General features: G+C 38.0%; 1 protein-coding gene across 1 annotated transcript in view; it reads left to right on the forward strand.

The window, feature by feature from the left end:
• The window catches only part of MGAM (maltase-glucoamylase), a 187251-nt gene that overhangs the window by 148732 nt on the left and 15575 nt on the right, over positions 1-22944 (forward strand). The window contains exons 56-69 of the mRNA XM_070266033.1: positions 1264-1371; positions 2733-2795; positions 3579-3713; positions 5292-5376; positions 6460-6598; positions 10796-10929; positions 11200-11234; positions 11335-11451; positions 12033-12181; positions 12284-12368; positions 13200-13256; positions 13652-13776; positions 14882-14970; positions 22239-22288. Coding sequence (XP_070122134.1) covers positions 1264-1371; positions 2733-2795; positions 3579-3713; positions 5292-5376; positions 6460-6598; positions 10796-10929; positions 11200-11234; positions 11335-11451; positions 12033-12181; positions 12284-12368; positions 13200-13256; positions 13652-13776; positions 14882-14970; positions 22239-22288 — 1371 coding nt within the window. The remainder of the gene's footprint in view (positions 1-1263; positions 1372-2732; positions 2796-3578; positions 3714-5291; positions 5377-6459; positions 6599-10795; positions 10930-11199; positions 11235-11334; positions 11452-12032; positions 12182-12283; positions 12369-13199; positions 13257-13651; positions 13777-14881; positions 14971-22238; positions 22289-22944) is intronic.

Here is a 22944-nt window from a genome sequence, read left to right on the forward strand (position 1 = left end):
TTTTAAAAGATGCTACGTTGCAATATTTATTTTTTGTAACCAGGTGTCACCAGGATACAATTCATTATTACTGCTCTCTTGGTAGAATTAGAACTGTGGGCTGAAACACTGAATATAGGGAAAAAAAACCCCTGAAATCTCACTGTTTCAGGCTGTACTCAGAGGGTATAGTTGTATCTTGGTCTCACCTTTACCATAAGGGGTTCAAAAACCTCTCAAGTTACCATTACCTTTGCCATTAGCCAGAAATGGTGAGGCTTAGGGGATTTATTTCTTGTTAACTAAACTCACAAACAACTGAGTTAAGGTCTAGGATACCAACCTATTATTTTACATTGGAAGCTGTGTCTTGATGAAGACAGAAGTAGTTACCAGCAAATGGTCCTCCCTTCTAGCTTTCAACAATTAGAACATTATTTGCTGACTTTTGTATGTCCTGTTTCTTATAGGGATTTTATTCTATTGGAGGGAAACAGCCAATAAATAAACACTATCAAAAGATAATTTCAGGGGCTGGCCTGATGGCGTGGTGGTTAACTTCACGCTGCTCCACTTTGGCTGCCCGGGATTCGCAGGTTTGGATCCCGGACGTGGACCTATGCACCGCTTATCAAGCCATGCTGTGGCAGGCGTCCTACATATAAAGTAGAGGAAGGTGGGCATGGATGTTAGCTCAGGGACAATCTTCCTCAGCAAAAAGTGGAGGATTGGTGCAGATGTTAGCTCAGGTCTAATCTTTCTCAGATAAATAAAAGATAATTTCCGATAGTAATGATTTATATGATCATTGTGAAACAGGATACTATTATAGAGAGTAATTGGGGCAGGTATGGGATGGGTCAATGGGAAGACCACTTTAGACGGACAAGTTGGACCACAGAATAGAAGAAAGAAGTTTCATCTTCTTAAGGAATATTGCTATTACACTGTGGAAACACAATAAATTGGCTTTGTCCACTTGAAGGCAATGTCATATTAACCTAGTTTATCTCCAGGAGTTGTTTTCATACATTAGTATGCTTTTATCTTCAAGAATTTTATAGAGAAACATCAATATATATATATATATATATTTTTTTTTTTACCTCTGAACTATCCATTAGACATAAGGCAAATTATCCATGGGTTGTGTTTTGTTGTTTTTGTTTTATTTGGTATTGAGTTTCACTATTTCTCTCTGCACTGTGAATTGTTAAAATTTTGGAGGGGAATTTCCTCGAATATGTTTTTCTCATGTTTGAGTTTTAAACCCTCTCATTGCAGGACCCAGCCATTTCTGGCAATGAGACCCAGTATCTCACATTCACCAGAGGGCAGGAAAACAACGTATTCATCAAATGGCCTGACAACAGTGATATTGTCTGGGGAAAGGTGAGGCTTTGGAGAAGATGCCTATAATTAATTAGCATCACAATGACTTGATTAAAAGAGGCTCTTAATAAATTTTTGCAAAATATATTGGGTAATTTATAAATCATGAATAAGTAGACATTGTTCTGATACTGATTAGCTCAATAAACATTAATAAGACCAAAGTTACAGGTCTAATCCTCTAAAATATCAGTGACCTTTGTTTTATTGTCTGGAAATATTCTGATGTCCCACCCCTTATGTATACCAGTTGGCCATTTAGCAAACATAAAGCATCCCTTGAGAATGGCTCTGAGATCTATGGCTCCCAGTCACTCACACTCAAAACTTGTACTCATCTTTGACGTATGACGCATACTCAGCCTCCATATCTAAATAAATCATTAGATCCTACAGATTATCCTTCTTCTCTTATCTCCCATAATTCCTTTTTGTGGTCTCAATTCTTATCTTCATTGTTTGGTTTACAGCAACAGGATTTTAGGCGAACTTCTTGACTCCAGATGCCAGTAGCTCTGAGCCAAACTCTGCTCTGTCATTACACTATATTGCTTCCTATTGCTCTGGATACAGCCATGCTCACTGTGTCTTTGAATGTTGCCTTCTCAGCTTACCCAAATAATATCTGCTCTTCAAGACCAACTCAAATATTCCCTCTTATGAAGTATTCTATGACTAGTTTAGCTCTCCCTATTTCTTCCTTTTCTATGTTGTTCTGTATACTCAGACAATGTAGCATACTACTCAGCACTTACGTTCCAGCTGTGAACTCTTAGAAAACAAGGACTATTTCTTACTTAACTCTCAGCAAATACAGACTGTAGAAGAGTGCCTGGTGTATAGTAAGTGCTCAATAAGTGTTTGCTGAATGAATGAATTAATCAACGTATAGTGTATTGTTAATGTCTTTCTAATTATAGATGAAGTTGGTTGATACTATGGATTTTTTAGTGTTTCATATACTTGGGGTCCCCAATACATCATGATGCTGCTTAAAGTATGGAGGCTAAGTTTAAGGGTTGTGAATGGAAATCAACTTTATTTCTTTAGAGTCACACTTCACGTTTGTTATTTACAAAGGGAATTTTGTTATAGGTCTATGACAGGCATCTCAGATAGCTGAGTAATTATTTGAAAGGTGATAGTTCAAGTTCAAAAATGAAATTTTGAAAACTTATGGGATGAGTCAAGAGACCCCATCTTATTTTCACCTAACAGAATTTCGTATATTTAGAGTTTGCAATTTAATTAATGGCAAGAATTTTATGGAGATGCATGTCATTAGAGTCTAACATGTGAAACATCTCATGGTCTGTATGGAATGCCTTTTAAAGGTTTTAATTTTTCTTCTTTTTCTCTAGGTTTGGCCAGATCTGCCCAATGTGATTGTGGATGGATCCCTTGACCAGGAAACTCAGGTTGAGGTATAGTTACACACAAATTTTTATCTACATTGTCCTAAACATCTGGCTTCTTATGAGTTTTATCCCGATGTTTGGTTATGTTGCTCTGAGTTGAGTGTAAAGATCCTCCAATGGAAAACTCAGCACGCAACTAAACTGGAAATGTGTAGAAGGAAATCATGAATGAAATGCCCTCACATGTGTGCCTTTAATGGATTGTGTTTTGCTTGAATCTACTATGGCGTGAAAAATAATGAACCAAAGTCTAAAATATTTTCACTGGAGAGGTTATAAACAGACTGGGTTTTAATGAATTGTCTATGTATAAAAGAAAATGTAAGCCAGTTAAAAGGATTAATGTCCTTGATCTCAGCACTTGATGCCCCATCAGCCTGGGCATCTGGCATCCCCTCCACTCTACAACTCACTTTTCCCTGGATGACTGGTCTCCTTCATTTGGCCCGTGTAGAAAAAGCATTTGCATCTCTAAAGTTTGTTTGTTTAGACACTGACAGTTAATTTTCCAGTTCATATGATTAAATACCCCAGTCATAAAATGAATCCCATGTTTAAAAGGGACTTAAGACTATCTAACCTTGTAGGAAAATAAAGAATGAAATTAGCCTTCCCTGGTCTCTTGTGTCCTCAGTAAACTCTGTGCAGAGAAGCAGACCTGAGGTTAGATCACACACTGAGTGGGGCAGTGCCTTTCACAAGCACCTGCTCATCTCCCCTTCCTGGTCCCCACACTCCCCCTCCTGGACAGACTGAGACCCAACATGAGAGTATGTGTTACTCTTACAGCTGTACAGAGCCTACGTTGCTTTTCCTGATTTCTTGCGTAATAGCACAGCCACATGGTGGAAGAAGGAAATAGAAGAGCTCTATACAAACCCTCGAGAGCCAGAAAAGAGCTTGAAGTTTGATGGATTGTGGATTGTAAGTGCACCCTTAGTGGTTTTTCTTTGGAAATGTTAGCAGTCAGAGCATGGGGAGGCAATTCAGAAACTAGCAATGGAGGGAGCTGGAGCTGGAGGAATGAAGGGGAGAGATGCTGTTACAGAATTGAGGTGCTGGGCACCACCAGGACAAGCAGAGATAATTGCAGTCTGCCCAGGCACAAATTGTCTGGTGGAAGTTGGAGCCCATGGAAGAGATGTGCCACCACTGGAGATGCTGTCAGAGAAAGAGAGTGAAGGACAAATACCCTAGCTTCTCTCATGTCCCACCCCTCTGATATCTTGCCAGTGCCTCCCATTGGCCAAACCTATCCAGGGGCCACTGCTAAGGGAGTCTGAGAGCCCATCTGTGATACAGAACAGAATTGGGGGTGGACAAGGCATGAATATGAGACAAAATCCATATACCATATGGAAATTCTGTACCACAGTGCAAGTACAGATTCCTCTGAAGGAATGGCTTGAAAGACCTCTTCAGACATTTATTACTCGTGTTAGAAGAACGGGGCTTCCTGAGATGTCTCTGGGACATGTGTCAACAGGCTCTTTTACTTTTGCTTTTCTAGAGATGGGAAGCACATCAGTGTCCTAATTTCCTTCCCCATTGTCCAGTGGCCTGAAATCCTGAGCACATTCAAGGCCAGCTCTGAAAATCTTCTCAGTTCTGGGCCAGGCTGAAAGAAGCCTGTGATCCATCCAGAGACAAACCTCTAAGCCCGCTGGCAGCCCTGGGGATTCCCTGGCCATTCACACCTTGAGGATAGATAGGCACAGAGCAGACACGTGAAACGGCACAGATTCACCCAAGCCTGCGGAGACGTGGGTCACTCTGAGGAAGACATACTGACAACTTAGGGACATTTGTTGCACTGGAGGGAAATAGTAGTTCCCAAAATACTTACCTTTGGCTTTCTTTGTACTATTTAAGGTAGTCCAATACACAAAATTTTAACACTGTTGATAAAATAGGCCGTGAATGTTTACCTCAGGAATCTCGATTTCTAGCATTTAAGTAATAAATCCCTGCAAGTATTATTTGATTTCCAGTTTCTGAGTTACCTACATCTTCTCAGGACTGCATCTACTGCAGAAAGTGAGACACTCCTCCTTGTGCTTGGTCCAGGCTGACTTCAGAATTAGTCTAAGCTATGGGACTGAGAAAGAGTAAGGGAAGACAATAGTCAGCGTTGGCCACAGATAAAAGTAAGTAATCCACTTATAGAAAAACCAAGATGAGCTTCTTGTGTCGGAGAGACGAATCAAGAGGAGATTTCCTTAGGTCATGTGTCTAGCATAATCTCAATATTTTCCCACTATGAAATGATTCTCCTGAGTTTAAATATGCCAGGTAAACTAGGACTTTAACACTCTCCTTAAACCAACATGAATTCTTAGAGTCCATTCAGGTTGATGCCTGAGATTAAACAGAGTCAATGAAGTGACCAGCTGATGTGAGGGCTTCAGTAAGATATATGTATCTCCGTGAAGTCAGTGTCCTCCATAGCAAGGGCTATACTGTCCCCGACGTCATGGAGTCTTTTTTTCTAACTCATTGCAGGATATGAATGAACCATCGAACTTTGTGGATGGATCTGTCTGGGGCTGCAGAGATGAAACTCTTAATAATCCACCCTATGTGCCGTGTATGTAAAATGATTACTTTATCAAATTACTACTCTGCTCAAAAACTCTGAAAGTTTCTTTTATTCTCAAAGTGAAGCCTAATTTCGGAGAGAGAAAACACTCTTAAACATGACATAAAATCCCAAATAGAACAACCTTGAATAAGTTCACATAAATAAATTACTAATCAAGCATAGAAATGATGACATGATGTGGTATGAAAATAAACAGGAAATGCCTGATGCATCTGATTACACTGATAACTACGAATTGATTGCTAAAACTTTAAATAACCCCTACACACTACACACACACACACACACACACACACACACACACACTATACACACATGCTCTTTTGATTAGAAAATAAAAATCTAGTCTTTGCATTCTCTCTGCCCATGGTCACAGACACTTCATGAAGGATGCTCTCTGGTTCTCCTCTGATATAAACAGAAATAGAGAATCACAGGACCTGGTTTGAAGGGTCTCAGAAAGTTGAACTCTCTCACTATACAGAAAAGTATAGAAGGAAGTGATTCACCTTCTTAAAAGCACTATACCGGTAATTTGTGGGATGTAATCTGGAATTCAAGTTTCTTGACGTCTAGTTCACTGCTATGCATCCTATTGCTCACTAACTCATTTCCTTCTTTCTTTCCTCCCTTCCTTTCTTCCCTCCTTCCTTCCTTTTTCTCCTTCCTCCTTTAATTTAATATGTGTGTATCAGGCAAGTGCTGACAAATCAGAAAAATTTAGCAACATTAATACAAAGTTGATTGAAACAAGAACTATTCCCTTGAGAACATTACCATCTAGAGGAAGAGACAGTCATAACAACAAATGAGTTATGTTCATCAGTGCTCTCTGACAGCTCTCTACAAATGTTAGAGAGGGCACAAAAAGAGAGGTGCATTTCCCAGCTCCATACCCTGTCCTTACATTTCATTAGCTATAAAGTCACAGGACATTGATTTTGTAGACAAAAAAGTCTTGAAATTGGAACTGTTAACTGGTAACAAGGTTGTTGATTGAAATGATGGGCATTTCTAGGGAGTGTGCAAGTCATGTTGTTCAGGAAATAACTCAGCATTTCCTCTCAGATCTGGAGTCCAGGAACAAGGGTCTGAGCAGCAAAACCCTGTGCATGGAGAGTCAGCAGGTCCTGCCAGATGGCTCCCTGGTGCGGCACTACGATGTGCACAGCCTGTACGGGTGGTCCCAGACCAGACCCACATACGAGTGAGTGTGTTTTTGCCATTTGCAGCAAGGACTATTTTCCTCATTGTTACTTTTGTCTTGTCATATATGTATTGTGCTTGTATCTACGTGATGCTAGTTAAATGGATAAATGTCAAAATATCAGGCATGGTAGCCCAAGCAGCCACAACACCTCTGAGTGTGTTAATAAAGTGGGTTGCTAAATTCACCAAAGTGAGCAGGTGCTAAATATTGCCACAATGGCAATTGTCTTACAGTATATAAATGTTGTATATTAACATGCTGAACACTTTATATTTATACAATGTTATATATCAAATATACTTCAATAAAAAATAAAGTGAGCAATTAGATTGCATTTAGTATATTCATAGAGTTGTGCAGCAATCACTACAATAAAATTTTAGGACATTTTCATTGCCCCAAAAGAAAACACTATACCCACTGGCAGTCATTCTCTGCCCTTGTCTCCACCTCCTGAGCCCCAGCAACTAGTGATCTACTTTCTGTCTGTATGGATTGCCTAATGTGGACGTTTCATATAAATGAAATCATACAATATGTGGCATTTTACATCCTTCTTCTTAAAGATTGTTTTGCCTATTCTAGGTCCCTTGAATTTGATAAGAATTTTAGGATCAGCTTGTCCATTTCTGCAAAATTATTACAGGGATTTTGGTAGAGGTTGCGTTGAATCTTAGAGCAGTTTGGGTAGTATTGCCATCTTAACAGTATTAAGCCTTCTGATCCATGAACGTGGGATGTCTTTCCATCCATTTCTTTGGATCTCCTTTAATTTCTTTCAGCAATGTTTTATAGTTTTCAGTATAGAAGTTATTGGCCATTAACTTTTCAGGTATTTTTCTGCCCCTTTCTCTTTCTTTCCTCCTTCTGAGATTCCAGTTATATGTATGTTGGGATATTTGATGGTGTCGCACAGGTCTCTGAGGTTCTGTTCACTTTTCTTCATTCTTTTTCCTTTCTGTTATTCAGACCAGATCATATCTATTGACCTATCTTCAAATTGGCTGACTCTTTCATCTGCTAGTTCAAATCTGATGTTGAGCCTGGTCCCTCTAGTGAATCTTTAATTTTAGCTATTGTATTTTCAACTCCAGAATTTCTATTTGATTCCTTTTTAAATAAATTCTCTCTCTTTATTGATGTTCTTTTTTTTTTTGAGGAAGCTTAGCCCTGAGCTAACATCTGCTGCCAATCCTCTTTTTTGCTGAGGAAGATTGGCACTGAGCTAACATCTGTGCCCATCTTCCTCGACTTTATTTGTGGAATGCCTGCCACAGCATGGCTTGATGAGCGGTGCATAGGTCTGTGCCTGGGATCTGAACCAATGAACCCTAGGCTGCCAATGTGGAGCACAAGAACTTAACCACTGTGCCACCAGGCCGGCCTGACTTCATTGATATTATTTATTTAGTGCGACATCATTGTCATACTTTTCCATTAATTGTTTATGTATGCTTTCCTTTAGTTCTTTAAACATATTTGTAGTAGCTAATTCAAAGTCCTTGTATACCAAGTCCCCTCAGCTACATTTTCTGTTGGCTGCACTTTCTCCTGTGTATGTGGCATACTTTCATATTTCTTCCCATGACTTAATTTTTTATTGAAAACTGGATATTTTAGATAATAAATTGTAACAACTTTAGCATAAAATCCCTCCCCCATGCCCAGCAGGATTTGTTGTTCTTACTGGGTTTTCATTGTTGTTGTTTTTGTTGTTTTACTTGTAGTTGCTTATTTGTTTAGCAATTCTTCTGTTTCATTCTGTAGATTCTATATTCTCTTGCGGTGTTTGGTCATTGATTTCTTTGATACCCCCCCTTTGTAAGTTCTTTGTTCAATTTTAAGCCTGGCTTTCTTGGTGATACTTCTGGATCAGTCCAATTCAGTGGTCAGCCAATAATCAGTCAGAAGATTTCCTTTGTTGAAGCAAAATTTATGCTGGACATAAGTTAACCAAGCAAGAAAGACTTTATTCAAGGCTATTACAATAAGAGAAAGAGATCAGAACTCAATTTGTGCTCCATTGAAAGAAAAGTCTGGAGAATTTTTGAGAGCTGGGGTAGGGAGGTCATAGGCCACATATATATTTGCTAATTGGACTCAGTGAGAGGCAAAGCAAACTTTTTCATATCTTTGTGATGGGATGTAGTTTTGCAACTTGGAGCAGGGAGAGCCTGCTGAAGTTAGGCTCCTAGCCTTCTGCATAGACTCCAGATAGGAGCACTGTCTTCCTCTCTGATTATATTTCAAACGGATGGCTCCCAGGTCCATGACGTAGACATTCCTGGGTTGTGGCAAGAGGCTTTTAGAAAGATTTACATCTTAAGGGGGTAGAGAAAGAATTCATAGTTATAATGTTTCTAAAGTAAATGCTCTAAGAAACAGGAGATCAGGGTCCTAGAGCCCGGAAGATGCCAGCCTCAAGTTTAGTCAAACTGAGGGGAACAGCAGGCCATCCTGGGCACTGTAAATGCCTTGCCTCCGTGTCTTTTTCCCTTTGCCACGGGGATCAGTAAGAGAAAGGCACGCCTTTGAACTTTAGGAAGTTTGTAAGACAGCCCTACCTTTCACTTCATGCTTGCTCAGGGCCTCACATTCAGCCAGAAGTGACTCATTAGAACCTTCTTCTTCCATGGTTCTTTCCTGGGCATGCAAGAGCCCTGTGTGTGTGCAGTCTTTAAATTCCCAGGAATATGTAGGCGCTAACAAAGCTCTTTCTTATTCCAATTCTCCAGGATTTACTTTTAAATTCCCAGCCAACCTTTTGTTTGCCTCAACAGAAACCACAGTCTGAGCACATGTGATGTCCAGAAAATTGTTATGGTTTTGATAATTCCCTGGGGGGAATTTTTTTTCCCTGCTGCATTGAGCTCTGAGTCCAGTAAAATGGCCACAACACCCTCGGAATAGAGATTTTTCAGGGGACCGCAAGTTAGAAAAAATATTTATTGTGCTCTGGGGGTGGTGCTTTTAATAAATCTCCAAAAAAGGTCAGACTTCTCAGTTTTCTGCAAGGCTGCTGGTTTTGGTGCCAATGAGCTAGGAATGCAGTGGGATGAGATTAGCCCCAAGTTGGAATCCCAGAGACTTCACTATCTTGCTAGGATTGGTAGTTTTTCTTGGAAAGACAGTTTTCATTTCTTTGTATGGCTGGTTAATTTCTAGAGTTCTGAAATGGTTGGTGACAAAGTTCTTTGCACCACTCGCATTCACCCTTACTCTCTGTATCCCTGCCTTCTATCAGGCCTTCATTATCTGCCACTCAGACTAACGTGTGTGTGTGCACATATGTGCACACACATTGTCGCTGTCCATTTTTGGATTTGTTTTGATGTAAAATATTGGAAGTGACCTAAATGAATTCGTTTCCATTACAATAGCTAACTTCTTTTCCTGACATCATTTATTGAACAGTTCATCTGTGTCTATTGATTTGTGATGCTTTCCTTAGCAAATATTTGGATTGCATTATATACTAACATCTGTTAATAGACTTTCACTTTTGTTCCATTGATTTTTCTTTCACACAGTTGTTTTTGTTTTCTGCCTGGGGCTGCCTGCAGACGATCCACCTCCGTGGAGAGCTATTCAAACATCTTTTATGTATATTTTCCCTTGTGTGCAAAATTTATCCTGCTTTTTTGAGCAGTAGCACAGTAGAGTGAATATTACCAAAAAACTGTAGTTGTATATACTTTTTTTTAGGTCCCAGATCTGCCTCCTTGCTCTTTAAATGACCTTTAACAAATTATCTAACTTCTTTGAGCCTCAGTCTCCTAACAGTAAAAGGAGGTCAAGGAAACCTTCCTCATGAGGTTGTGAGACAGTACAGATGAAAGTGATCAGTGTAGTTCCTAGGATTGAGTAATTGTTCCATAAATAACTGTCCTACGCCTCAACCCATCCACTTCTCCTTTCTCAGTGTAGATAGCTAGTTAATTAGATTTTTTTAAAAGAAAGGCAACCCACACTTTAGGTGTTGCTATATCTCCAGTTGTCCTGCTTTGAAGTTCATTGGGACCCTTAGCATCACTTTTAAATAGCAGATGCTTTCAGGGAAGAAACTCTTTGGCTCAAAATGCAGCATGACTGCTGCCTCATGCTTAAGGCTGAAGCTACTGTCTGTGATGAAGTTCCATGTCTGTCCATCCTCAAATTCACTTTCAGTTCACCTCCTTGTTCCCCTCCAACTAGAGCTGTGCAGGAGGTGACAGGACAGCGAGGGGTCATCATCACCCGCTCTACTTTCCCCTCTTCTGGCCGCTGGGGAGGACACTGGCTGGGAGACAACACGGCTGCATGGGACCAGCTGAAGAAATCTATCATTGGTGTGTGGGCTTATTCCCAGGGGCCTCTACGGATGGGGAGGGGACTGGAGTGTGTGCTCTTCAGCTGCATTTGTTATATCTAATCATCATCCATGTGGTCAGTGAAATCAATAGGAGCTGAGTTCTCCATAGGTGTGAGTTTTAATCCACCCCCATTTCTTGATATTTTCATCAAGTGGCCCAGGGCTTAATGGGGGTACAGAAGAGACAGGTCAAATCTACCCTCCCAAAGCGCTGCTTTGTCCAAACAGCTATGTCTTCTCATTGCAGGCATGATGGAGTTCAGTCTCTTTGGAATATCTTATGTAAGTCATAGTGGGGCCATTGCAAATAACCCAGTCAGATTTCAATGTGTCTGCAACCCACAGAAGTCTTACGTCATGCTCTGATTTTGCATCTTCTCAGACGGGAGCAGATATTTGTGGGTTCTTTGGAGATGCTGAATATGAGATGTGTGTTCGTTGGATGCAACTGGGGGCATTTTATCCATTTTCCAGGAACCACAACACATTCGGGACAAGGGTAAGGCAGCTGTTTAAGCAGCAATGTTTGTGTCCTCACCTCACAACTTCCTTTTAGCCCTCAGAAGTATCTTATTTATTTCTTGATAAAAATCATAAAAATCACCAGAACCTCCATTTATTGAAAAAGACACAGAGTTCAAAACCCTAGAATTATCAACAATTTTCAAGAATATACTTTTTCTCATCTTTTGGGGATTAGTGCCTATGAGGAGAGAAGAGTTTATGGCTCCCTATGGAGCTAAGATAAAAGGAACTCCCTTTGCTGTTAAGAATAGTGAATTTATATTGTACTCAAATCCATCCAAGATGTTTCAGTGCTGCATAGAAACATCTCTCTACACAGGTGTAGGGCCAAGACTGGACCAGTGCAGGGACTTAGGAATCCATCATGATAAAGAGGTAGAAGCAAGAAGCTCTAGTTTAGTAAGATGACAGGGGTTGGGGAAAGAGTGGGCTAGAAATGAAAGGAGAAGGGGTGTGTTTCCTACATATGGGATATGTGCCTGCTGGTCCTTTTCTGATACCACCAGGATGGAATAAAGAGAAGGTAATCTGTCATGTGCTCCTGTATCTGTTTAGAGACAAGATCCTGTGGCCTGGAATTCAACCTTTGAGATGATCTCAAGAAACGTCCTCCAGACCAGATACACCCTGCTACCTTACCTCTATACTCTGATGCATAAAGCTCACGTTGAGGGCAGCACTGTTGTCCGACCCCTTCTCCATGAGTGAGTATGGCCTGTTTCCCAAGCAGCAGGTCTCTGCACGTCTTGTGATTAACCCTCTGCAACAGTTATAACAGGGTAGATTTTTCTCACTTATTTTTAAAGGTTTACAGTTGACAACAAAACGTGGGAAATAGACGATCAGTTCATGTTGGGACCCGCCATCTTAATCAGCCCCGTGCTAGAAAGTGTGAGTTTTCCATGAGAGCTCTGAAACCCTCCAATCACATAATCCAAAGTACAGGAAGGGCACGTTGAAGATCATCTTGTCTAGCTCACTATTTTCAGGCAAATTCATTTCCAGAACACCTAAGGGAGATCTTTTCCTTTTTTCAAGGTCTCCATTAATGAGAACTTTGCAGCTTCAGTTGATTGCTCATTTTAGAGTCTTGTTACATTGCATCACTATAAAATTTTTGTTGTTAGTGTGGTCAAGTTGATTCTGACTCCCAGCACCCCTGTGTACAGCACAACGGAACCCTGTCCCATCTTTTTGCGCCATCCTCTTACCTTGTGGTGCTCTATCAGACAATGGTCTACTGCTATTCACAAGGTTTTCATGGCCAATCTTTCTCGAAGTTGGTGGCCAGGTCGTTCTTCCTAGTCTGTCTTAGTCTGGAAGCTTCACTGAGACCCGTCCACCATGAATGACCCTGCTGGTATTTGAAATACTGGGGGCAAAGCTTTCAGCATCACAGCAACACATACAGCCGCCGCAGTATGACAACTGACGGGTGGTGTGGTTCCCTGACCAGGAAATGAACCTGGGCTGCTGCAGTGAGAGCACCAAATCTTAACCACTAGAGCACCAGGGCTGGCCCCTAAAATTTACCTTTCGAAATAGTTTATTTTTCTGTGTGTTTGAAGAAGAATTTCCCAGGATTTTTCTCAATAAAACCTCCAAAACTCTTAAAATCATTAATAACATTCCCATTTTTATCTTAATTCTACAGCAAGAGTTTTAAAAATTAAAATTAAATTATTGGAATATTCATAATGATGTGTTGATTTTATGTTTCAGAACACTTTTGAGATCCATGCTTATTTTCCCAGTGCTCGTTGGTATGACTATAGCACGGTAAGAACTGTTAATTTGTGAAGAACCAGACTGGTCCATGCAGGCTAGAGAGGTGACTCGTACCTTCCTGACTTCCAGACACATATTTTCTATGGCAGTAATTTTCAACCTTTTAGCCATGCAAGGTTTGCTTAAATAAAAGTATCCATAAAAGCATAAATATGTAGAATCTAACCCCCATATCACATTGACTCTCCCCTCTGGAGAATACAGAGAAAAGACTAGATTTTCAGAGTTTTTTAGTAGATTTGAAAATCAGACATTTCCTCCTTAGATATGCAGTATTTTTCGGACTTTCCAACATGCTTCCTTGGAAAGGAAGGACTTATAATAAGACACGCATTCATTTCATCTCTTTTTCTGTCATCATTTCTTGCCTGTATTCTCCCTTCCAGGAATCTGGCAATACAGCCACAGGTGAGTGGAAAACCCTGCAGGCTCCCCTTGATCACATCAACCTTCACATCAGAGGAGGCTACATCCTGCCTTGGCAAGAGTCTGCAATGAACACTTACTCCAGGTAGGGAGGAGAGGTGGAGTTTGATGGCCTCACTTTGCCATAAAGAGGCAACCCTACAGGGAGCTGCCCATCTCATCTCACCCGGGGCCCTGTGCGTAAATAAACCAAATTACAGACAGTTTCACTGATTTGATTCTGAGAGTGCCTTTTGAGTGGGATCTGGGGGAGGATGAATTCATGAAGTCAGTCTTGGGGTGATCTTCTATCTGCAGCTCTGTGTCAAAGGTCCAGGGCAAAAATCTTCCTGAGGGCAGCGTGTGTATCTCTTTCTATAGTATTAAAAAAATGGGGAATATTAATGAACTCCTGGATTGGTGATGGCTACCCAGGAATTTAGTCCTCATTCCCAGGTCTACTTTGGTCAACCCAAGGAGAGATTATATATATGTATATATACACATATGTCCATAGTACATTAAGGAGAACATGCTGTATCAAGAGAGACACACATAAAACACATAAAAAGAACAACAACTCAAAGGGAGACAAGTTAACTTTCAGCCTTGTGGTGTAAAGCGTGGTTTCATATGAAAGAGGGCTTTGAGCTGAGTCTTGAATAATAAACCAGAATTTGAATGTATGAAGACAAGGGAAAGAGATATTCTGGGAGAATTAAGGAACTAAAGGCTGAAAGTGAATTGGAATTGGGGAATAGTTGAATTGGAGAGGAATAAAATAAATAATTATAAAATTCAGGCAGATTAGGATCAGGTCATAGAGAGTTGTGTATGCCATGGTAAGTATGTTGCATTTTATTCTGTAGCAATCTAGAAGCTACTAAAGAATTGTTTGGGTTTTTTTAAAATTAGATCTTCTTCCTAAAGAAGTAGCTTCTTGCATTGCTTATAATATGTGTATAAGTACAGTATGTGTATTTTATTTTTGAAAGTTGAAATTGCACCAAATGTTTCATTAAATTTTAAATGCCTTATTCTATCAGCTTCTAATTATCTTGCATTTTGTCTCATTTTTCCTATTTTTAGAACTTTATGTGAATTTTTAATGCATTGCTCTTTTTTTCTGGATGAGTAAAATTTTCAACAGAAGCTATCCTTCCTTCTTACAACCTACAATCTAGAGAAAAATAACTCTTTTGTTTTTATAGTCGACAAAAATTTATGGGATTGATTGTTGCTTTGGATGACAATGGGAAAGCCGAAGGTGAGATGTTCTGGGATGATGGACAAAGCATTGGTGAGTATGAACTCTCCAGGATCCCTATAAAGCACTCAGAAAAAACATCCTTTAGAAGTTCAGGATATAATTGGCATGAACTGAAAACTTATCTCTATTTCTGCCTCTACTCATAAAGCAATGTTGGGAGAATTTCTGCGACTTTTGCCTGTTCATTTATATTACACTTTAATTATTGTAGAACAGCATATGGTCCCCAGCTTTGTAGGTTCAGCAACTTGATGCTGTGGATTCAGACAGGGGAGATTTATTTCTGTGTAACTGTCTTGCTCTAAGAAGAGCGTGGATGCAAATATCAGGCCAACCATTCACTCTCAGTGGTTCATAGACCTGGCTCTCTAATGTGGGCAACCATCTCTAACCAGGAACCCTTTCTCTCCTAGGTAGGCCCACTCAGGAGACAAATTAGAGCTTAGAAAATTTCTTCATATCTCAGAAATAGGGAATTAAATATTGTCAAAAGAATACTTACATCAGCGAAATATTACTTTCTATGCTCTCTTTCCCCATCTAGGGATAAAATAGTTCTATCTTAGATAATTGGTGTTTTTCACTATAATCAGAACACCCTCTTCTTCAGATATTTCTGTAAAAATACTGACATACTATTACCAACCAACACCCATTTTCTGATACTTATTACTGTGGACCAGAGCATTCTAATCTTGTAACATGTCACAATTATTGAAATTATAGCTTATTTTCCACTAGTAATATTTCTAAAGAGTCCTTCCTTTTAGAATTCTTTATTGTAAGGGTAAATATATTTTCATTAAAGAAAACATTTTAAAGATAGAAAATTAGAAAAAAACATAACTGCTTTTAATATGTTTGCTATATTGCTTTTTGCTTTCACATTACTTAAGAAAATGCTTCACTTTTTATATTGCTGAGATCATATTTAATTTGCAAATCCTTTTTTTGGTACTTAACATAATGACAGAAATATGTCTTGATGTTATTATACACTCCTTATAAACCATTATGATTACCATATTCCATTGAGAGTGTATGCCATGCTTTTTAAAACTTTTTATGATTACTCTCTATACAGGATATAGGATGTTTTCATTTTCATTGTTATAAATAACATCTTTGAGTATTACCCTTTGTTCATATTTCGTATTATTTCCATAGGTTCCATAGGTTTCCATAGATTCTTAGAAGTAAAATTGTTGCCTTTTAATCAACTCAATTGAGTTATATTTACACAAATAAAATGTAATGTATAATAAAGTTTATCCATTTTGAGTATACTGTTCTATAAGTTTTGACAAATGTATACAGTTGTATAGCCACTACCACAATCAAGAACTGGAATATTCTCATAACCCCAGAAGTTCCCCTTTTACTTCTTTCAGTGAACTGCCCTCCCACTCCCAACCCCCATTTCCAGGCCCTGGCAAACAGTGATCTGCTTTCTATCGCTATAGATTAGATTTGTCTTTTCTAGGTTTTATGTAAATAGAATCATACTGTGTGTACTCTTTTTGTGTTTGGCTTCTTTCACTTAGCAAAAGTTTTTTTAAGTCACCCATATTGTTACATGTGAAAGTAATTACTTTTGACTCTTGGATTACATTCTATTAGGTGGGTATACCATAATTTGTTCATCCATTTACTTATTGATGAATAACTAAATTGTTTCAAATTTTTAACATTATGCATAAATCTGCCACGATTGAGTATAAGTCATTTCGTGATCATATGTTTTCATTTGTCTTGTGTAAAAACTTGGAAATGGAATTGCTATGGTGGGTCATATGATAAGTGTATGTTTAAGTGTTGAAGAAAATGCCATGTCATTAACGTAACAAAAGACACTTTGATAGCTTCCATCATTTAGGAAATTCCGAGGGTTTGAGGAGCTCTGTGCCAGAAACCAGGATGAAGACCAAATATATATATTTTATTATAAAGCATAGCATCACATGCCTTCATCACAGCCAAAGTTACAGAGATTTTCTCCTATATTTTTAGAAGCTTTACATTTTTATCTTTTACGTTTAGAACTATCATCTATTTTGTATTAAATTTTGCAATGGTCGAGGTTCATTTTTTCCCCAAATGTTTATCCAATTGATCCAGCACTACTTTCTTAAAAGCAGAATCCTTTTCCTTGTTGTATTGTCTTAGTACTTTTGTTAGCTATCAACAGCTCACATGTGACTGAGAGTCTGTTTTTGGATTGTTTTGCTCCGTTGATCTGTTTATCCTTATGCCAATACCATATTGTCTTGACTGACATAGCTTCAAAATTACATTGGCTATTCTAGCTCCTTTGAATTTCATATAGGTTTTTTAAATCAGATTGTCATTATTTAACAAAAAAAAAACTTGCTAGAATTTTGACTGGAATTGTATTGACTATACAGATCAATTTTGGGATATCTATATATCTATATTTATCATCACCTTCAATTACTTGGATCTTCTTTAATTACTCTTAGCAATGTTTTGTAATTTTCAGTGAATGTGTCTTGCATGTATTTTGTTAAATGTATCCTAAGTATTTCTAAGTTTTTAATGATATTGCATATGGCACTTTAAATTTCTCTTCTCAGTGTATGGATAACAGTATAACACTATATTCATTTAGAATAGTATATAAAAGAGATACTTTTCAATTGATTTGGTTGCTTATTTGTAGATGGAACCTGGCTAAAGGGAGGGATACGAAGGAATTAGATTACTTCTTTTTTCGAAGTTCAAATCTGTCTTTGGACTTAACCCCCTCCCCCCCCCCCCCACCCCACAATCTAATAAGTAAACTCTAGGGAGAGGCATGTGGCATGTTAGAATTCAATAGATGTGGATTCAAATACCATTTCAGTCCTTTACTAGTTGTAGGTCTTTTGGAAATTTACTTTGCATCTCTTTGCCTGCATTTTCTCATCTTTAAAATCTACAAGACACTATTTATCATGTAGATTATTTTTATGAAGATAAAATGATTTAATATAGAGAGAGAATTCTTGGCTCATGGATGTTGAACAAAATGTACCATTAATAAGCAAGATAAATAAAACTCCATTATAAGCTTTTAGGATTAGATATTTTACATTTAAATCAGTGTGGTTAATATGACAACAAAAAGTCCGAAAGTCAGAGAAAGGAGATTAACCAGCCACTCAAACTAGGTTTTAAGAGAGTGGCAGAACTTGCACATTATAAGAGAATAATATGCCACAACGCCAATTTGTAAATTTAAGAACTGTATTTATTAATGGGCTAGAATGGTCCCATCTAATAGGACATATGTATTTTCCTTAAATTAAGTCTATGTGAAAGATGATATTTTAATTAATTAAAGATTTGTTTGGTGAGCAAGAAATCACAGCCAAACGTGTTGGTGGCCATGATGAGACAGTCAACACTATATCACTACATCGACACTTTTGCCAAGATAACTGCAGACGATTTGTGTTGTCAGATCATGCCAAGTCTGATTAGGCAGGAAGTAATTCCATTATCATGGTATGGAACATGGGTGAAAAAGCCGGTTTATAGAGTGATGGGAGATAATGAGATTAGTTTTGCACACTTTGAGTTTGGGATGCCTGTGAAATCTCCTGATGGAAACAGACAATACAGAGTTTGGAAATATGAGTGTGATGATTGAAAGACTGATGAGGAATAAAGCGATAAACCTGAGAGTATTTTAATAATTAGAAATCGTACACTGGATTTAAAGATGAATCAATTAGAGTTTTTTTTGAAAAATACATTTTTTAAAAAAAGAATGCGTTTTTTTAGTTCTTGGGTTTGACTCTAACTTCTTTTTTGTAACAGCTTTATTGAGATATCATTCACACACCATGAAATTCATCCATTTAAAGAGTACAATTCAATGGTTTTAGTATATTTGCTGAGTTGTTCAACCTTTACACAATAAATTTTAGAACAGTTTCCTCACCCCCAAAATAAGCCCTGGACCTTTTAGATATCAATATCACCCCTCAATCGCCCCCACCCGCCATTCTCTCTGGCCCTAGGAAATGCAGCCCTAGGCATCTACTAATCTACTTTCTGTCACTAAATATCTACGTATGCTGGACATTTCATATAAAATAGAATCATGTGGAGTCATATAAATGGAATAAATTTGGTCTTTTATGACTGGCTTCTTTCACTTAGCATAATGTTTTCAAGGTTCAACAGTGTTGTAGCATGCATCTGTACTTCATTCCTCTTGTATGGCTGAATAATATTCCATTGTATGGATACACCACTTTTATACATCTATTCATTGGTTGATGGATGTTTGGGTTGTGTCCACTTTTTCACTCTTAGGAATAATGCTGCTATGAACACACGTTTACTAATTTTTATATAGACATTTTTTCCAATTCTCTTGGGTACACACCTGGGTTATATGATAACTCTATATTTAACATTTTGGAGGACTTCCAGATTCTTTTACCAAGAGATTGCAGCATTTTTTGTTCCATGTAGTGTATGAGGGATCCAGTTTCTCCACATCCTTGTCGATACTTGTTATTATGTCTTTTTGAGTATAGTCATCCTAGTGGGTATGAAATAATATCTCATTGTAGTTGCAATTGATTTGCATTTCCTTGATAACTAATGCCATTGGGCACCTTTTCATGTACTTACTGGCCTTTATATATCTTCTTTGGAGAAATGTCTATTCATATCCTGTGTCAATTTTTAAATTAGATTGTCTTTTTATTATTGAATTGTAAGTGCTCTTTATATATTCTATATACAAGTCCCTTATTAGATATATCATTTGCAAATATCTTCTCCTATTCAGTGGTTTGTCTTTTCACTTTATTAATAGTGTCCATTTGAAGCACAAAAGTTATTCATTTTGATGAAGCCAAATTTATCTTTTTTCTTTAGCTGCTTGTGCTTTTTGTATTATACTAAAAAACCATTGCCAAATCTAAGATCACAAATATTTACCCTTGTTTTTTTCTGAGAGTTTCATAGTTTAAACTCTTACATTTGGGTCTTTGGTCTATTTTGTGTTAATTTTTGTATATGGTGTGATGTAGGAGTCCAACTACATTCTTTTGCGTGTAGATATCCAGTTGTCGCAGTACAATTTGTGCAAAGACTATTCTTTCACCGTTTAATTGTTTTGGAACCTTTGTTGACAATCAATTGATGCTAAATGTGAATATATACATAGTAGAATTGTGGACACAGAAATAAACATTCACATTAAATATATATATGTATTCTTTTTATGCCAGTACCACACTCTCTTGATTACAGTTACTTTTTCAAGAAAGGGCTTTTTTTAGAAAAGATTTTCTCAATCTCGATACTATTGGCATTTTGGGCTAGATAATTCTTTACTGGTTGTGGTGGCTGGGCTGTTAATTATAAGATGCTTAGCAGCATCCCCACGCTCTAACCACTAGTCCCCAAATCACTCTTCCCAATCCCAAGATGTAACAATAAAATGTGTCTCCAGATATTGCCAAATGCTTCACCAGCAAAATCACTGCTGGTTGAGAACCAATGTTTTAAGAGAATCCGGAGTCCTTTTATACAGCTTGAGCTAATTAGGACTAGATTATTGACATCAGAGTGGGTAAATAATACCACACTTAGTGTGTAAAATCAGCCCCCTATGAACAATATATTTCAAAAATTTGAGGAGCAAAAACAATTTTCTATAAAATTTTAGTTTCTTACAACAAGTATATTTTAGTCTTAATGTTAAAAATCAATAGCTGTTAAAGTTTTAAATATTTTACACTTTTAAATTTCTATAGAGAAGCTCTTTGCCCTTTTTCACCAAACAGGCTTAGAAATTCAAATTTAAAATACAGTATAAGTATAGCTTTAGTTTAAATTTTCTGTTAATGGGTTGGCAACTATTTGTTAAACTTTTCCTTACTTATATAAGGAGATTTAATAGCTAGTTCAAGGATAATATTAAATCACCTATATTAGCAGAATTCCATTCTTTACAAATTCTTTCTTAAAACTTCTGAAAGAGGCTATAGTGTTTGCTTAGGTTACATTTTCTAGCCAAGGCTATATTTGAAAATATGGGCTTTATAATTGTTTCCATAAAAGTGGAGGTAATTTGGAAAACAAAGAAGAACATTAGTTGGTTCAGGGAGAGAATTTGTTGGAATATTGTTAAGAGATGGAATGTTGACAAGGGCCAAGAATAGAACGTGAAATGAAACTGACTTTTAATGGGAGTTATAGAAGCCACATGAAGAGAATGAGTTGAGTAGACATCAACTAAGGAGTATTTCAAGGAGCAGATGTCTGGGCACGAAAGTTTAAAACTGCTGAACATCATGAAGAGATATTTACATCCAATATATTATGTAAGAGGTGAATTTGAAAGGATCGGATTCAGCGAAAAAAGGAAACACAGGCGCTGAAGTGTAGGATAGGTAGGATTGAATTACGAATTGAGTACACAGACATAACAAGCAGAGGCTACCTTTTTTGAGACATACAGCACTGAAAAGGAGATGTGGGAGCTTGATATACAGAGAATCCAGTAAAGGATTTGACAGAATGGAGTGCTCTGGAATGTAATTGGAGCCTGAAGGAGCAGAAAGGGTATGGGGAAGAGTTGATAAAGCAAGTTCTGTAGAGGCAGGAGGGCTTGTGATCTACAGCACTCACTGTGAAAGGATGAGCCAAGAGCAGGGAGAGACTAACGAAGATGAAGATGATGATGACTTTGATGATGATAGTCAACAACAAATTTTGAGCACTTATTCTGCACAAGCAATATGTTATGTACCTTATTGCCGTGAGCCAGGCACTATGATTATGTCCATTTTACAGATGATAAAATTTTCAGTAACTTGCCTGGGTTTGCACAACTATTAAGTACAAGAGTGGGGTTTGATATCCATGTCAATGTGACTTGAGAACCTGAGTTCCTAACCACTTCCCCTGCTTTGAGCCTTTATCATCACAGCCATGTGCTCTCATGGCTGTATGCTTGCTATATTGTCACAGAAAAAAACAGTCAGTAGCCTCCACACTTCTTCACCTAAGGTATGTACCTTTAGTTCAACCCAGATTCTCTTCTATTTGCAACCTCCTGTCCCTCATCTCAAAGCACCTTCTTCCATATGCAAAACCCCACAGTAACCTGGGATGAAATCCTCCTTCAGCTACTATCTTTAGTGCGCCTCAGATTTCATGATTATCCTGATCAGTAATTGTGATCCCATAGAGATATTTTCTGACTATGCAAGCTAGCTGCTTACAGTTGAAGCAATGAGTAGTTGCTTATTCTTTTTTCTTGCTTGTAGATACCTATGAAAATGGAAACTATTTCTTGGCAAAGTTTACAGCAGCTCAGGTAAGACTAATTTATTGAATTTTATCGATCCTTTCCCAGTTAGCTACAGATTAAACATTATCAGTTAACTGTATAAATATAATATCATACATCTTAATAGGAGAACTTTCTTTGCTTTACATTTATAAATCAGGTCTGCTGACATGAAAATAAGGAAGAAACAGTCCTTATTTTGACAATTATCTGATATACCATCACCCTATAAAAAGAAACTTGTAATTTGTATAATTCTGGGGAAAAAATTGAGTCCTTATATGTATAACAGATTTTCCAGGGATGAAATAGCATGTTCTGGCTGATAAAATTTTGAGGGATGAATGCTAGATCAGCTATCCATTGCACAGCAATGGTGCATAACAAACAACCCCAGAACTTCAGGAGCATGTAACAATACTTATTTAGCTCATGAGTCTGCAGTGATCAGAAGATCTGGGCTGGACGAGGCTGATCTTTGCTGGCTCACATACATCTGCAATCAGTCATGGGACTGTTAAGGCACTTGAATGATCCTTGCTGTGCTCACTCACATATCTTGGGGGTCAGCTGGCTCTTGGATGATCTAAGATGGCCTTATGGGTGGGTCTGGGCATGACTTTTTCATGATTATGGAAGAGGGCAAAGACAGAAGTGGAAATGATCAAGCACTTGTAAAATCT

Source organism: Equus caballus, chromosome 4 (assembly GCF_041296265.1).
Source record: "Equus caballus isolate H_3958 breed thoroughbred chromosome 4, TB-T2T, whole genome shotgun sequence".
Classification (NCBI taxonomy): domain Eukaryota; kingdom Metazoa; phylum Chordata; class Mammalia; order Perissodactyla; family Equidae; genus Equus; species Equus caballus.